General features: G+C 39.2%; 1 protein-coding gene across 4 annotated transcripts in view; it reads left to right on the top strand.

The window, feature by feature from the left end:
• The window catches only part of DIAPH2 (diaphanous related formin 2), a 168,468-nt gene that overhangs the window by 55,741 nt on the left and 95,977 nt on the right, over positions 1 to 16,750 (top strand). For all 4 annotated transcript variants that reach the window (XM_030967679.1, XM_030967681.1, XM_030967680.1 and 1 more), the window contains 4 exons: positions 3,078 to 3,179; positions 4,634 to 4,728; positions 6,502 to 6,603; positions 12,577 to 12,816. In XM_030967679.1, coding sequence (XP_030823539.1) covers positions 3,078 to 3,179; positions 4,634 to 4,728; positions 6,502 to 6,603; positions 12,577 to 12,816 — 539 coding nt within the window. The remainder of the gene's footprint in view (positions 1 to 3,077; positions 3,180 to 4,633; positions 4,729 to 6,501; positions 6,604 to 12,576; positions 12,817 to 16,750) is intronic.

The raw sequence follows: 16,750 nt of genomic DNA, 5'->3' as shown, positions 1-16,750 counted from the left end.
GTTGCTTCATCAGCAGAGCTCAGAGAGCAAGGAACATTCCCCTCTGCTGCACCTTTGGTTTCAGAACCTGACCATTTCTGCCATGGAGACCTGGCTATGGCAGCACCAGCTCTTGTGCTGTCTGTAAGACTTGTTGGTTTGGAAAGAAGCTGGTTTTGAATGAGGATGTAAGCCAGCACCATTATCAAAGTGCTGAAATGAACAATCACAGCCCTGAACTCCAAGGTCTCTATCAAGTAATACAGCTGCTTCAGCTTTCAGATTGATTTTCATCTTGCTTTTCTGAGCTGCCCTGTGCTGTCTGCTATGAAATCCTTCTTTCATCTCTCCCTTTGGTTCTGTGGCATCAAACCAAGAAGTGTCTTATCTTTGAGCAGGCACTTGTGAAAGGAGAGCCTGACGAGGGCTGGGAGGTTGGTCAGCAACGGTGCATTGAGTTCTGGAAAGTATCAAGTCTCTTTTTAATTGAGTTAATTATTTTTCCACGTTCCACAATCCGTGCTTGTGTGACAGTTGAATCACTGCTGAGATGGATTGTGTGAGCAGAGCCTCTGGCAGAGGAGGGATGAGCTTTGGAGAGCTCTCTGATGCTCCATGTCATCTCAAGCATGGCTGAAACGGTGGTGGAGAGATTCTAGGAGCTGTCTCATTGTCATCTAGAAATTCTGTTGTGTCTCTTTCTGCCTGTGAATTTGGTCTTGGTAAGATTGGTGTTGATGCTGTATTGTGGCTTTAGTGCAGTCACAAAAGCATCTGGGTCTGGTGTTTCACTGGGTTTTGTGAACATCCATGAAGTGAACTTTGAAGTCTCAGGCATGGGAAGATAGAACTTTTTTGCAAGAACGTTTCCTCTGGCTTTTTTCAAGTAGAAAAAATTTACTTTAACCTTAGACATGGGATGTTTGTTAAATGGATGCTCTATAAGCAGTGGTGGTGTAGCCCTTCAGGCCTGAGTAGGTCAGCGTAGCTGTGGTTTGTTGTGAATGTGTGATGTGCTGTGGTTTAAATGCAGTTCCTGATTTTACAGCCAGCAGAGTGCACCTGCACACAGGTGAGGAGGGGTGATAAGGGAAGCTCCTTCTGTGCCCTGTACAGGCAGAGTTCCTGTTGTGAATTCTGCCTCAGCTCACCCTGGGTGTCCGTTTATCAAATATTATGTGTTTAAACCGCAAACCACTTTTCCTTTTTTGCTGCTGGAGCAGCTGAATAACTTCATACCTGTTCTGCATTGGGCTGGTGTAGCACCTTTGCCCTCGAACTCTTGCTCGTGGGGTGTTTGTCACTTGCTCTTTCTGACTTCTATGAATTACTACCGTAGGAAGAAAATTTCCTTTCTGTGAGGTGATATGTGGTAACAACAACATTTATTACTGTTGTTTTCTTTTAAACTGTGACTTCTGCAGTCTGCAAGCCAAGGAGGTGGATGTGTGTTTTATGCAGGTTTGTCTTTGCTGCTCCCAGCTTTTTGTGGTGTTCAGAGCTTTAAAGACTCAATCCTTGGAGGTCAGGAGAGTTTAACTCTTGGACAGATCAGGTTTGCAGTAGTTCACTCCTCTTCTTGAGTCACACAAGCCCAGGCTTTCTCCCTGCTGTGACAGAGCAGAACTTGTAATGATGTTTGTTGCTTGCCCATGGGACAGCTCGTTTTTAACTCTTGGGTGGTTTTTTGTTTGTGTTGTTGAGCACCTGGTCTCCTTGCCTTGTTTAATTGAGAACAATTAGTGCTGAGGGCCTGATTACTCACTGAAGTGTCACTTTAGGGTTTTGGAAGGAGCTCATTGCAGCTGGGGGGATGCTGGGCTGGTGTGGGCTGGTACCAGCTCATGGGAGCTTGCAGGGCAGTGGAAGGCAAGGGGACAGCAAGGGCTGCTTTGTTGCTGAACCTTTTTATTTTTTGTTCAGTTTTCTCTGATTTCGGCTCTTTGGAGGTAGCTGGGGCTGAGGGCACTGCCTGGGACTGGCTCAGTTAGTGCTGGCATGAACATGGCCAAGATAAACTGATTATTCAGGGCTATAAACCCAGCAGAATTCCTTTGTGCCAGATGTTTTCCTGCTGGTAATGGGTGTGAGGAGACAAATACCTGGTCTCTACATTCTCCTATTTTTTTATTAGAGAGATTGAAACTGAGGTTTTATGTTATTCTTCACACTAAAAATTAACATTTTTTTCCTTAGGAAATACCTGTAATTAAACCCACAATGGCTCATTACAGTGCAACAAAAAATAGTGCTCAGAGAACAAAACTGTATTCAGTCTGCTCGAAACTTCATCTTAATTTGACTTTCCAGTTTTTCAGTTACTTTTGAATGACTTAAAATATTCATTAAGTTCAATTAATGTTAAACACATTAAGATTCTATTCCTTCAGTGCCAAATATGTTATGTGATATTTAAAAGGAAATAAATCCTTGTTAATGGGTTTACTTAATGCTTAAGAAAATTCTGCAAAAATTGACTGTTTTAAATTATGCAAAAAATCAGCTTATATTTGAGGTGCTCCAATGCCACATTTCTTTCCTTTTAATTTAAAGTGCTGAATGTTAAGACTAGTGAATCTTGCTAATTTAAAAGAAATCACTCTAAAATACACACTGTTTTCTAAGTTTTGCTCTTTACCACTGACAACATAAATAATTAATGAAAACATACCGTTCTTCAGTGTGATAAATATCAAATGATTTATGTTGTTGGTTTTGGATGAAGAACTTACAAATATTATGAATGTTTCAATAGAGGGCACTCATGTGCTTTGAGGTAACACCAGATCCCTGTATTTATAAAAATGCTTGCAATGAATTGTAGCTGAACTGAAATTCCACGGGGTTAAAATACAGAAATATTATTTGATAGTGCTTGGGAAAATTGTTCATTGTCGTATTTTTATTTCTTGTTCCTTTCAATTTTGGACATTTGCTTTGTTTGTTTGGATATTTTACAGCAGGTGGAGGCAGTGCAGTCACTTTGCCTTGAACTGATTGTAAAAGATGTATTATTATGGCTTGCTAATGGACTTGCTGTTAGCTAGGATGGAACTGTTGTAATAATGAATAGAATTTAATAAATACCTTCTTTCCAGCCAAAAAGCCTGTAGAGGAATCAGAAGAAAAGAAAGCAGCTCAGTCAAAGAAGAAGATCAAAGAATTAAGAGTTTTGGATGGAAAATCTGCACAAAACTTATGTAAGTGATGTGAAGGGCGTTAGGTCAATGTCTAAGCAGCATCTGCATCTCAGTGTTCATAAATTGTCTGTTTTTGTTTGCATGTGCAATTACTTTCTCTAAAAACTGCTAATTTGGACATGAGTCTTTAATTCTGTGGGGTTTAAATATACATTCTGAATTCACTGTATAACTTGGGAAAAAAATGAAAAAAAGTAACACAGAAAAATGATTTAATGAGTTCCTGGGGTTTTTGTCAGTTAATTCTCTCAATTAACAGACAAAATTAACTGCTCAGGATTGGAAGTACAATTAAATGATCACTAATTTGGGCAGAGCATGGTGTGGGTGGGGTTTGTGGGATGGGGTTTATGGGATGGGGTTTTTGGGGTGGGGTTTAGGGGCCATTCCAGATTGTTCCTTTGGTCAGAAGCAATGCAGAAATGGAGGTTCAAGGCAAGGTAGATTACCAAATTACCAACTACCAGAGAGGCTACAGAGGTGCAGGTACTACTGCTACAGATGGGAACAAACCCAGCCCAATTGTGCCTTCCAGCTTGCTTCTTTCCTCTTTAATTATGCAGGGAAATAAATCATTAACAGTAGTAGTGTCTTTTATTTGAATCAGGAACACCATAAATGTCACTGGTCCAACTGTGCCCATGGCAAATAAGTGTATAAACCCAAATGTGGGCATTGTTTAGTACCACATCCATGAGCAGAAAATGAACTATGATAGAAGAGTTCACAATTGATAGAAAACTTCAAATTTTGAAAGCATGCATGCAGGATAATCAGCTGTAGTAGTTAGGCTGAATATAAAGCATTTTTTCACAATGTTATGCTGATCCATCTGTTAAGAATTCTTTGTAGTTTACTGAATGGGGCTCTCTTGAGATTTTCTAACATTCTGAGATCAAATTGCTTTGAGAGCTCCATCTTTGAAGGGTTTGCATTATGTGTGTCTCTTGTATAAGTTCAGTTACCCTAAAAGTGGTACAGTTAGGGCATTTTTCTCACTTTGCCCAGTTCTTCATTACCACTTTGATGTGAAATCTTTTCTAGAATATCACATAAATATCATTGACCCAATTGTACAGCTATTCATACGTGGTTATGGAACCAATAATAATAACGGCTAAAGATATCTATTACTGGCTGAGCAGTTCTGCTTAAGGAGGAATGCAGATGTCATTCATAAAGAGAAAACTTTAATGGAAAGTAGCATTGCTAGGGAGCAGCTGAGGCCGATTTAAAAGTTAAAATTGTTGTCATAGTTCCATTTCTTAGAAAGGGAATTCATTATAAGTCAAACTGCAGCAGTGTGCCTACCTAGCATTTGTTTATATGGGAGACTTCTTAACTGTGAAACAATTTAGATGGAGATGTGACTTTTTGAATTGCTAGGAATTGTTTGCCTTGTATATCAATCTCTTTTGACCTTTTTGATTCTGATATGTGTTACTGTATTTCAGCAATATTTTTGGGTTCCTTCCGTTTGCCTTATGAAGAAATAAAAAATATCATTTTAGAGGTGGATGAGGAGAAGCTGAGTGAATCCTTGATTCAGGTATGTGAAAATACCTCTGCTTTTGGTCATAGCTCATTTTCCACGTGACAGTGGCAGGAAGGAGAAAGAACTCAAGAGTAAGACAGGGCATCAGCTGCAGGGTATCAGTTGTGTTTGCTGTCCCATTGATTTCACTTCTGCTTCTGAGCATGGTCCCATGTAGCACTAAAACCGCCTTTCAAAGACCCTGTTAACAAAAGAATTCCTTGGGATTTCCCCTCCCCAGAGGAAATCTTTGAGAATTCTAGTGTTTCAGCTTGGAAGAGAAGCTGAAGGTGATTCAGGCTGGTGCATAATGAAGTTTCAGGAGGCTTCTTGTGGGAACAGCTCTGCCTGTCTCTGGTGAGAGATGAAACCTCCCTGAACCTTTCAGGATCCTGCTGCAGCTCCAAACCCATCTGTAAATCTGCTCTCAGGCTGGTTTAGTCTCATTTTGAGCCCCAAATCTCTCAGCTGGCGAGTAGAAAGGATGGAATTCAATTTCTGTTCATCCCTCTCTGATTCCCTCCCTCCAGGAGGAGAGCAGGGAGTGCACATGGCCCCTCGTGGTCTCTGGGGAGTGACAGAGCAGCAGGGAACCATGAAACCCTCCAAGTCACAGAGATTTAGCACCCGAGGAATGCTGCTGTGGTTTATTTAACATCATCCACAGATTCCTGCTCCCTCACTGGGCCTGGATTTATCCTTTCATCCTTCCCTGTCTCCTGTTTGCACCTTCGCCCCGTTCCCCCAAGGTTTTCGAAATTAATTTCTCCTTCCTTTCTTGGACCTGCAAAATGGTTATTCTGGGAACTCTGGTCTAAACTGAGTTGCCTCAGTATTTGAAAATAGATGCAAAGCCCTAATTTTATTGAGGACTTGGTTTATTGATCAGACATGTCAGATCAGGTGATTAGGAAACCTTCAGGTTAAGTAAAATCAAAAATCAAGGGGAAGGAACAACCCCACCTTGCATAGCTGAAGTGCAGAGCAGTTATTGATCTCCTCCACTACAAATTCATTATTGTTGGATTTCAGCTTGTATATATATGAAAATATTATATATTAAATGCAATTTACACTTTAAAAAATGTAATATTTTAATGCATTGTTTAAAAAATATATATTAAATGAAAATCTACACTTTCATTGAATATTTCTTAAAATAAACTATTCAATCATAAGATAAGTATTTTAAATACTTACCACATCTGTATTTTGACACCTTAAAATCATACAATAGCTCACAATTTTCTTTGGGGATATGAATAAGACTGCAAACAAATTGAACTTTTTCCTGATTTCCTGTATATTTGCCATCTATAAGATCAGTACAATTTTGGGTTGTTGACCTTTTTTATAAGGTATTTTTAAGTGTACTTTGTGCACAGATACTTTGAATATCCAATGATTGATTTTTTTTTTTGCTACTTCTGTCATGTTTTACACAGACCGGTTATTTCTTGATTGATATTTAATGAGCAAGATGCCACCATTAGGGCAAAGGGAGATTGTAGAGAGACAAAACTCATTGCTGCTGTCAGGCCCTGAAAAATGATACTCTAACCTTTTAATACATTCTTCAAATCAGAGACTGCAGCAGAGCAGTTGGTGTCTGTATTAAATAATTGCTGCTTTGATTTGATGTTTATATAAAGTTAGAGCTGCGTAAATAAAATAAACGTCCCGTAATTTCCTCGTGCATTTCCATGTTGTGGTATTTTAAGCGTGTTATTTTTAATATCTTAGGTAGTTTAATGTAAGAAATTTGATATAATGCCTTGTTTGTTTTAGAACCTGGTGAAGAATCTTCCTGAGCAGAAGGAACTCAATGCCTTAGCTGAATTAAAGGATGAATACAACGATCTTGCCGAGCCAGAGCAATTTGGAGTTGTGGTATGTATCAGTGCAAGGGTGAACTGCAGAGTGCCGTTTTGGCACGTAAAAAGAAGCAAATTTAAGGATAAAAATCTTCTTTTAGTGTTTTTGCAAGACCTGCAGTAGGACAAGTTATTTCCCGATGAGTAGTAATCAAAAACTATCTTTAATATTTATTAAATGGCCAGCCTGGGCAGGGCTGTGACCAGCAACATTGGAAATAGATCATCCTTAGGGTGATTTCCAATGTGAACATCTCTGATTCTGGGTGTTTTTCTGGAAGGATTTACAGTGTAGCATTAAAAACAACAGGCACTCCAGTGCCAGACCAAATCTTTTGTCTGCCTGTCTTGCCTTGAATGTTTATTGAACAGTTCTGGAGAGCCCTCTGCCTTCAAGCAGATAAATTTCCAGGAGCCCACAGGAGACCCAGTTACCCCTTGGCATTGACAACTCTGATAAATTTGTTTTGTATCAAAACCTGTAAGCAGCTGAAAGAGTTTCTATGTGCATATCCATATTTTCTATGTATGCATATCCATATTTTCCATGTATGTGTGCATACACATATCAAACATCTGTATTTATACCACACAACCTTGCTGGATGGCTCAAGGAGGGGTGTGAATTTATACCAGAACTGAAACTGTAGCTTGTGTTCTGCTCCTCTCAGTCCCTGGATGTGTTCAGGATCTGCCAGAATGGCTGGGGCCCCTCTGGAAGCAATTCCAGCATTTTCAGGAATTCTTTAATCCATGCCTGGGGGTGAGGGTGGGACGCTGAGTTCTGTGCCACCCTTGGGAATCACTTTCTGCTCCTGGGCTTCCAAAGACCTCAGGAGTCTTTAGGCAAATGAGCTCCTGTTTTCCCTTCCCCTCTCAGCCTAGGAGATTAAAATGATGATGAGAGCCTCTGGAACGTGCTCAGGATTTATCCCCAGCTCCACAGGAGCTACGCTTGCTCTTGCTGGATTTTTAAGGCATTATGTACATTAAAATGCATTAAAACAGAAATGGAGGCTTCTTAGAAGACTTTTTTACTAAAAAGCTCTGATTTGAGCATAATTTGGCTGCAGAAGTGGCTTTTGAGTGCTTTTTTTTTTTTTTTAATTATTTTTCAGTTGGGGAAGTAACAGAATATGATTTGTTCTAATGAGATTTTTGGAGAGGATTTAGGAAATGAAAGATATCAATGGCTTATTTTTAAAAACTTTAGCCTATTGATTTCTTTTTCTTTTAATAAATGGCATAAAGTTCCAAAAATCTTTTATTTCCAAACAAAGATGAGGAATTTTGGTAGAAGTGGGATACATTAATCAGCCTTACTACAAGAAGTAATGCATTGCCATTTATTGATCAGTAACGATCTAAAAATCTCTATAAATACATATTTGCTGCTTTCTTTGAAGCAATAATAGCATGCATTTATATTTAAAATATAAACATGTGTATTATTGGTCTTTAGACAGACCAAAACATATCTATGAATATGTATATTGTAATATATGCATATATTATATATTGTTTTATATATACACCTATTTATGGGTATATTCCCCCCTACCTAGCTATTGTCAAAGTGAGAAATTCCTTGAGTTTTGTGCGAGTTTTGTGCACTCCATATCTGGAGTGTGTTGGAGAGAAATGCTCAATGGGAGCAGGCAAGCTGGAGGTGTTAGGACAAAGGAAGCCTCTGATGTCTGGGAATTCTGTTCAGTTCCCTGCTTAAAATCAGCCAAGAAATTGGCAAAATTGTGCCTAACGACCTTGACTGAAAGGGCTGTGTAGGCATTCCTCTGTTTTACTGCTGTAAATTCCTCAGTGCTTCACCCTGATCTTTTAACTGGGATCATCTCCTGCCCTGCTCCCTCCTGCTGACACAAATCCCCTTTACAAACATCTCCTGCCCTGTCTCAGCTGATATTTCTGGGTGGGGATGGATGCTGACATCTCCTGCCCTGTCTCAGCTGATATTTCTGGGTGGGGATGGATGCTGACATCTCCTGCCCTGTCTCAGCTATTTCTGGGTGAGGATGCTGCTTTCCATGTCTGGGGCTCCTCCAGGTCAGGATTCCTGCTGGGCTGGAGCTGGCCTGGCCTTTTCCTCTATTGAAAAAGCAGGAAAATCCCATTATTTCCCAGCAGTCCCAGTGTGGCCACAGTCACTGTTCCGTGATTTCTGAGGAAACACTGACTAGAGCAAGTTGAGAGAGTTTCCAAGTATTTAATGCAACATTAATTAGCAAAAACTGCTTATTCAAACATCTCCAAATGGTGCTGTTTGCCTTATGAAGGAACCAAGTTTCCTGAAGCTTGTTTGCTTATTCAGCTTTACCATCTGCTTTAATAAAAACCAGTACTTTGCCTTATGGGTCCTGCTTCTGTCTGATTTCTAGAGGCCTCTAACTCATCACTGGTGCTAAAATGCAGAGTTGGTTTCTGATTATGATATCATTTCCTTTAAAGTGGAAGAAATGCAGCTGAACCTAAAGTCTTGACTGAAGTTCTTTTTTCCAATGTGTCAAATTAATTTTGGAGTTTTTCATTAATAATAATCTTAACCTTGGCTTTAGAAATAGAAGACAGAGTACTTTAAATAATATTTAAAGTGTGTCCCCTTATTTTTATGTAGATTTAGGTGTGTTAATTATTAAGATATGTTAATTGGATAATCACTTTGCCCATCAAATTTAATAAAGGTTGGAATAAGTTGCTTAAAATTTGTGTAGAAAAACCATACTTAGTAAAAGATTAACGTGTTTGAAGGAAGCGATTAACTTAATATTCAGCTGATATGTAAATGAAAATGAGAGCTGCATTTTCATTTAGATGAATGTTAAAACCAATTATATATTCTAATTAGTTATTGGAACTTTTTGAAGTTATATCCTGGGATCAAAAAAGGCACCACAACTTCCACTAAAGGAAAGTTTGCATTGATGTTGAAGTAGAGCAGGAAAAAAAAAAAAAAAATAGAAAATGTTTATTTTTTTTTGTAAATAGAAAAAAATAGAAAAAATGGGGAAAAAATTTAAAAAATGGAAAAATTAACTGGATCATCTGTGTAACATTGACTCAGCTCTGAGCAGGATGTTACCTGAGTTCTACACCTAAACCTTCAAGAGTTCATTTGTTCTGATATGGGAACAGCTGCAGCTTCAGTGAGGAGCTGCATTTCCACCTCAGTGCCAGTTGAACATTTTTAGTGTTCCAAAAGCATGAATTTGACTGAGGAGTTGTATAAACTTGCACATTCTGTGGCCCTTCTTTTCCTGTGTAACCAGTTCAGCTGCCATGAGCAGTCCTGGCTGGGAGACAGAATGAATTGAGAATTGTACAAGTTTATTGCACCTCCATTGGTTTAGAGTCATTCAGTCTTTTAAATTGAATTTATTGGCTGCTTGTTTGGCCTCATTGTAATTTTGTGAGCTGCTGCAGAATTAATCTTCCTAGAATGTTTCCAGGGAAAAAAAGGCAACTTTAATATAACATAGGTAAGAGGCTAAGTTGTCTTAGTAAGTTGACAAATTTTTATTAGAGGAACGTCAGCTTTTTCTTAGGAAGTGAGGCAAATTTAATTGTGCTTTTTGCCTTTCTCCAGTAGCCTTTGATCCTCGTTTTAATACAGGGCTTGAGAATTGAATGATGATAATAAAGCATAAAGAACTGAATAAAGAACTTGATTAGGTAGAGAGTTCAGACAAGACCTTTATGAGAGCCCAGAAGGGGAAATAATGACATGCAGCCCATCACTGACAGTCAGCTGGAGAAGAAATATCCATTTTCTTGCCTCTTTAACTGTTTGCAGGGGAAGCCAGTGCTGCTGTTCCATGCACCTGTTGGAATGTTTCATTTCTTTTTATTTATATATATATATATATGTCTTTGATACTAATTTTAATTTGAGCCATATAGAATTTGAGCTTTCCAAGTGAATGTAGGCTTTGCTCCTTACCTAATTCTAGAAGTTTCCTCCAAATTCATTGTGTGATCACTCCTTTCTCTGCCACTGAACATGTGGATTTAGAAACAGGCCCAAAAAAGGGGAAATCAGGGCAGGGTGAGGCAGGAGGAACTAAAATAGCATTTGTGACCATCTTCTGCTGATACCTAAAGGGCATTTTGTGTATAAAAATGTTCTGGGCTTTAAGGAAACAAACCCACAGGAAAACAGCTCTTAGGAAATTACCAAGATAGTTTTAAAATATTATGTAGGTCAGGGAATGGAATTAAAACTTCCTGCTGGGTTGGTGGTCAGAAGCTAATAAATGATCAGTGTTCCATGGCACTACACAGGATTAAAAAGAAAGGACACTTCTCTCAAGTTTAAGGATTATTCTTCACTAATGTTTATGTCACACTCTCCTGTGGGCTTGTACTTTGTTGCACTCTGGTTTTGGGATCTAAAGCTTTGAACAATTTTTTTTCTGTGCCATTTTGAGTAAAAACAGCAATTGGAGATTGTTCTACAAAAGTTACGGCAAATTATGTGATTAATTTTAATTTCCATCTACTGCAGATTAGTGTAAGTAGATCCTTTCAAGGCAGATGTTTTCAGTATGATATTTCTGAAATACAGGATGATTAGAAGAATAATGTTTCAAGACTTTCAATGATTTTGGCTTATAGAGGCTCAGAGAGAAATTTGTGACAATGGAGATTTATAAAAAAAGATCACTAGTTCTGCTGAGATGCTTCTTTTCTGATCCTTTCCTTTTCCTTGTTCCAGCCTGATCATAGGAATTGTTTGAGACCATCTGGAGCCTTCATGTTTATGTTCATTTTAGAATGAGTTCATTATTATTCAGGCCACTCAAGTCCTTCCTGTGAAAGTTATTGCTGCTGTTTCTGCTAGCTGCTGGGAGATAGCACTGGTAGAAAAATCGTGGCTCCTCAAAGGACCATGGCCAAATTTTGGCCATCAGAGACAGGAGCACATCAAAATCTTCCTGTTTTGCCAGTCAAGAACTGTGATTTGTCACATAGCAAAGCTTCTCTTGCTTCAGGAACACCCTGATGGTAAAAACATTGGGGAAGGAATCTTTCTGTATTCTGCTAAGTAAGATGAGCTAGATTTGGAACATGATTTGGAACATAACCATTCTTGCAATTAAGTTAAAAATTTCAAGTGGTTTAACAATGCTCAGTACATCTTTTTTTTTCCTAATTTAAATTCCTCTTGTGAATTATGATGTGCTAAATGGGAGGAAATATCTCTGATCACTCGTGCAAAATATGAAAGATATTTTGTGACCTAGGCTGGTGAATTTGGTCTTGGGGATTTAAATTAATGAATCAGCATTGTAGATTAATTTCAGTGTCTCTGTCGTGTGGATTGTAACCTCCTTGTCAGGATTTATAACCTGCCATCTTTTTATCAAAGCAGGAAGGGATGAGTGCTGTGCTCTCTTTTGCCAAGTGTCTGAAACATGGAGGGAGGTGCTGGGATCCTGGGGTGCCTGGAAATACAAGGCAGGCAGTGCAAACACACAGAGAAGCTGTTGGCTTGCTAGCTGGTGCTGTGTGAGGGTGCTCATAGGGGTCTGAGGATAAGGGAAGAGACGAGGATCTGACTCCATGTTTCAGAAGGCTTGATTTATTATTTTATGATATATATTATATTAAAACTATACTAAAAGAATAGAAGAAAGGATTTCATCAGAAGGCTAGCTAAGAGTAGAAAAAGAAAGAATGATAACAAAAGCTTGTGGCTTGGACTCTGTCTGAGCCAGCTGACTGTGATTGGCCATTAATTAGAAACAACCCCATGAGCCCAATCACAGATGCACCTGTTGCATTCCACAGCAGCAGATAATCAATGTTTGCATTTTGTTCCTGAGGCCTCTCAGCTTCTCAGGAGGAAAAATCCTAAGGAAAGGATTTTTCAGGAAATATGTGTGCGACAATGCTCTATTCTAGCAATGAGAATTTGAACTTTTTGAGCTGTTGATGATTTGAGCTTCCCTGCTCAGTCAGCATTTGGTGTTTGCAGATGAGCTCGGTGAAGATGCTGCGCGCGCGGCTCAACGGGATCCTGTTCCGGCTGATGTTCGAGGAGCACGTCAACAACATCAAACCCGACATCATGGCTGTCACCCTGGCCTGTGAGGAGCTCAAGAAGAGCGAGAGCTTCAGCAAGCTCCTGGAGCTGGTGCTGTTCCTGGGCAACTACATGAACTCTGGCTCCAGGAACGCTCAGTCCCTGGGCTTCAACATCAGCTTCCTCTGCAAGGTCAGTGCAGGCACAGGGGGCAGCTCCTGGGACTCAGCGCTGTGGAAGGGCCCAAAGCTGGGACAGCATCACAGGGAAATTTACTGGCTGCACCCTGTGTTACAGGCAATCCACAGTCAGCATCCCCAGCATTCCTTGGGTAATTTGAAGGTCTCTTTATTTTTTGCTCCTAAGGAATGTATTCCAGCCTTCAGGCTTGTCTACCAGAGTTTGGGAGCCTTTATTTTGCTTTTTGTTATCATAACTCCTTTTATAGTTAAATAGTTATAACTATAGTTATAATAACTCCTTTTTCAGACCAGTGGCTGTCATTTACGAGACTTTCTGCCCATGATAAGAGATTTTTATTATCTTTTTGAGCCAGCTGTCAGCAAGGTGTCTGTGTACACATTTCTACGTGCAGAATACACCCACTTCATGATGAGGAGTCCTAATGTGATGAATTCACTTTTCAATACAACCAGAGTTTTGTATTGATTTTTTTCTTTTTGCTTGTTTCTTGAACAATCTTAAAATTAATTGTCTGTTTACTGGATGCAGTGCTTACATTATGCAGTCTGAAAAAAAGAGGAGAAAAAAGGCAAGTATTGATCTGGGATAAATGTTTGGTTTTGGAAAAGAAATGATTTTACAACAGAGCTGGTCATTTCATACACAGAGATCTGGTTTTGTTAAAACTTTTATTAAAACATGATAAAGAAAATAAAAGAAAGCACAATTCCAGCCTGTCTGGCCTGAGCTAGAAGGCTAATGACTGAGGAGTAATTGCAAATCCTTAAGAACAGATTATCTCTCTGGATGGTATACTGCAGTGTATGATGTTATTGAAGATAGAAACGATCTGTAAACAACCCTTGGCACAAGGCAGAGAACTTAATGTTGTTCAAATGAGAGACATCAGCATCAGAATTCCTGGGATGTATCAAGACTGGCCAGGGAGAGCAGCTACTCCTGAGCCTGCAGCAGAGCATCTTCAGTGCCTGAGCTTGGAATGCTCTGTGAAAACAGAAATACAGCAGGGCAAGTGCTCAGGCTGAGGGAGGCTGCTGCAGTAATCCTCTGAAGTTTGCTGTGTTTGTTTAATATGTCCAGAGGATCCAGCTGCTTTTTGAGCCCCCTCAGGAGCTCCAGAATTCTGCTCTGTGGGGGTGGAACTGAAAGGAGGGAGGTTTGTTTTAGGCATGTGCAGGTACAGCTGCTGGTCCTATGGGGCAGAATTCAAGTGAGGAGCAAGAGCTCAGTTTCAGTAAAGCTTTGGCAGTGCTCTGGCTGGATCAATGTGTGTTCAGCTGTTAAGTGCTGCTATGATGCTTTTTGTTCAAAGTGCAAATAGAACAAGACAAGCTGTTTATCCAGGCTGAGCATTACTGATGAGGGGACATTTATTGTCCAGCAGCCCTTGTTCTGGCAAGGGGGGAAAGATTTCTAGGGTAGGAGAAGGTCTATAATCTCATAAAAATCAATAGAGAGCCTTTTTATAGCTATAATAAAGTGTCACTCCAGTGATGGCTCCTACATAAATTTTTCCTTGCATTGGCTGCCACGTTTAACCCTCACACCTGAGAGCTGCATCCAGAAGTACCTGGGAGAGCCCAGCCCCATCCTGGCAGTGGGTTATGTGTGATTGGCATGGGTTAAATAAATGCTTTACTCTGTGCAGAGGGAGAGTTTTGTTCTGGTGGTGTTTTCCTGGCTCACAGAATTGAACATCTTACTCTGCGCAACTCTTGAATTGAGTGGCTGTGCTGTGTTGTGCTCTGTGTCCCTTGGCCTTTAATCCTTCCCCAAGCCATGGATCTCATGGTGTTGACCCTCAAATTGATGCTTCAGCATTCAGCTGGAGCTGCTTTCTGTAGCCCCCACTGGTCTAGCAATTTATTTCATTTATTTTTAAACTGAATGTGTTATTTCCAAATTCCATCTCTCGGGCAAGGAAAGGCCCTGGACTCAAAACCTGTATTTTAAAATTTGAACACCACAATGTTAAAAATTTATCCTGAATCATAGAATGATAGAATATCCTGAGTTGGAAAGGACCCACGAGGTTCATCAAAGTCCAGCTCCTGGTCTTGTAAGCACAAGTTAATAGGCTCTTTTTGCTTTCCATCCACTTGGCTGGAGTGTGTAGAACAGCAGAAATCAGGTTAAGCCATGAGGTTCTTTACAAGCCAAGGAAAGTTACATCTATTGGGCAGAATTACTGCAAGTAAAAAGCTGAATGTAAAAAGTATTGCATTTATATACAAAAGAATTAAAATAATGGGTGTGTTATTGAGTATGAGTGTATATTGAATATGAGTACAGGGTGTGATACAGACACAACCAAGCTGCCACCTGTCCAGTTCCTACCTTTCATTTCTATTTTTATATTTAAATATTATGTGCTAAGCTACACTCAAACAGCACCTGTCTTATGTTTCATTATATCAGTGGGCTTAGGACTTGATTTTTAAAGTACAGCTATTGATTCTAAATATCAAACAGACCTATCTGCATCCATTGTGTTAAAAATGAAGATGAATATAGCAGAAACTTGTTTATGATTGGGCCAAAGAAATGAAGTTCAAGTTCTAAATAAATGTTTATTTAGGTATTTATGTAGATGTTTACCTTTACTACAAGGTGCTAATGCTGACTCTTATTGTGATGTTGCTCTTGGTGGCAAAACATGTTCCTGTTGTAATTTGAAAGCAAAATAATTTTGTCCATTTAGAAAAAAAGTGCTTTATCCACTTGATGATGTCAGAGAGATCAAAGACTGCAAATCCCACTACTGTTGTTCACAGACAAATTGAAATGCAATTTCTTTTTTCCATGCAGATGTTTAGCCAGTAAATCTACTATTTTTTTCAAGTCAGGAGAACTCCTGTGTATGTAACACATGAAAGCCCTTTAACTGCATACCATTACTGAGCATTGTTTAGTCTTTAATCGCTGAATTGGTATGAATTAAATTGCTTTCTTAATTGCCTAAATACCTTATATTTTTAAAAGCCTGTTTTTCCACTGCACTCATTTATTCCTAACAGGGTAATCCTTAAAGCTGAAAGCCCTCTATTAAATTGAACATCGATGGCAAGCCTGTCATGAGGATTATAGAATTAGAACTTCAAGTGATTTAGAGAATGAGAAAACAAATAGGAGATTTTACACAAGCATTTATGTATTCTTCTTAAATAAATCCTTTATTTCATTTGTTGTGTATGTTGTAGCTTAGTTCTGTGTAAGAACTGTACTAGATGAGTAAAATGCTGTTAAAACAATTCTTTCCAGATGTATTACTAATTCTCTGTCAAGTGAAGTGTGCTCCTCTCAAACTCTTCCATGCACCTACTCTGTCTTGCCTTTGTGGGTAAATCTCTGCTCCTGCTGGATCTTCCTTCAACTCACACATTCCTCCTTCACATCTGCACAAAAATGGGCAAACTCAGGAATTTGGTTTTAAATTTGTTCTCTCATTCTCTCAAGTTCACGATGTTCCTTTGTCTACACATGTGCACTGTGCCATGGGACTGAGCCATAAGGTTGTTGGAAACGTGTCACTGGTCCTATATTCTAACAATTAGTTCAGATTTTTATTTTTTTAACTAAAAACCTCATTTCAGCAGTTCATGCACTCAGGCTAATGGAGAACAGAGTTTTATCACTTCTAAGAATACTGATTTGTTTCAGGCCACTAAAAATGCCCCTGCAGTTGAAAAAACAGCAAAAATATTCATTTACCTGTTACTTCCCATTGTGCAGAGTTTTCCTGCAGCTTTTCACAAATACAGCTGGATGCATTACATTTCCTTCAGCTACAGTCAGGATTACCTTTGCTGTTTTGTTATTCTGTGTTCTGGTAAGGCAGGGTGCATTTATTTTGTGTTTCTCTATAGAATTGGTCCCCAAATCTTTAGCCTAAAGCAGCATGGTTTAGATTTTGCTCCAAGAA

Source organism: Camarhynchus parvulus, chromosome 4A (genome assembly GCF_901933205.1).
Source record: "Camarhynchus parvulus chromosome 4A, STF_HiC, whole genome shotgun sequence".
NCBI lineage: Eukaryota > Metazoa > Chordata > Aves > Passeriformes > Thraupidae > Camarhynchus > Camarhynchus parvulus.
The sequence above is the reverse complement of the archived record's forward strand: the minus strand, read 5'-3'. Positions and strand labels throughout refer to the sequence as shown.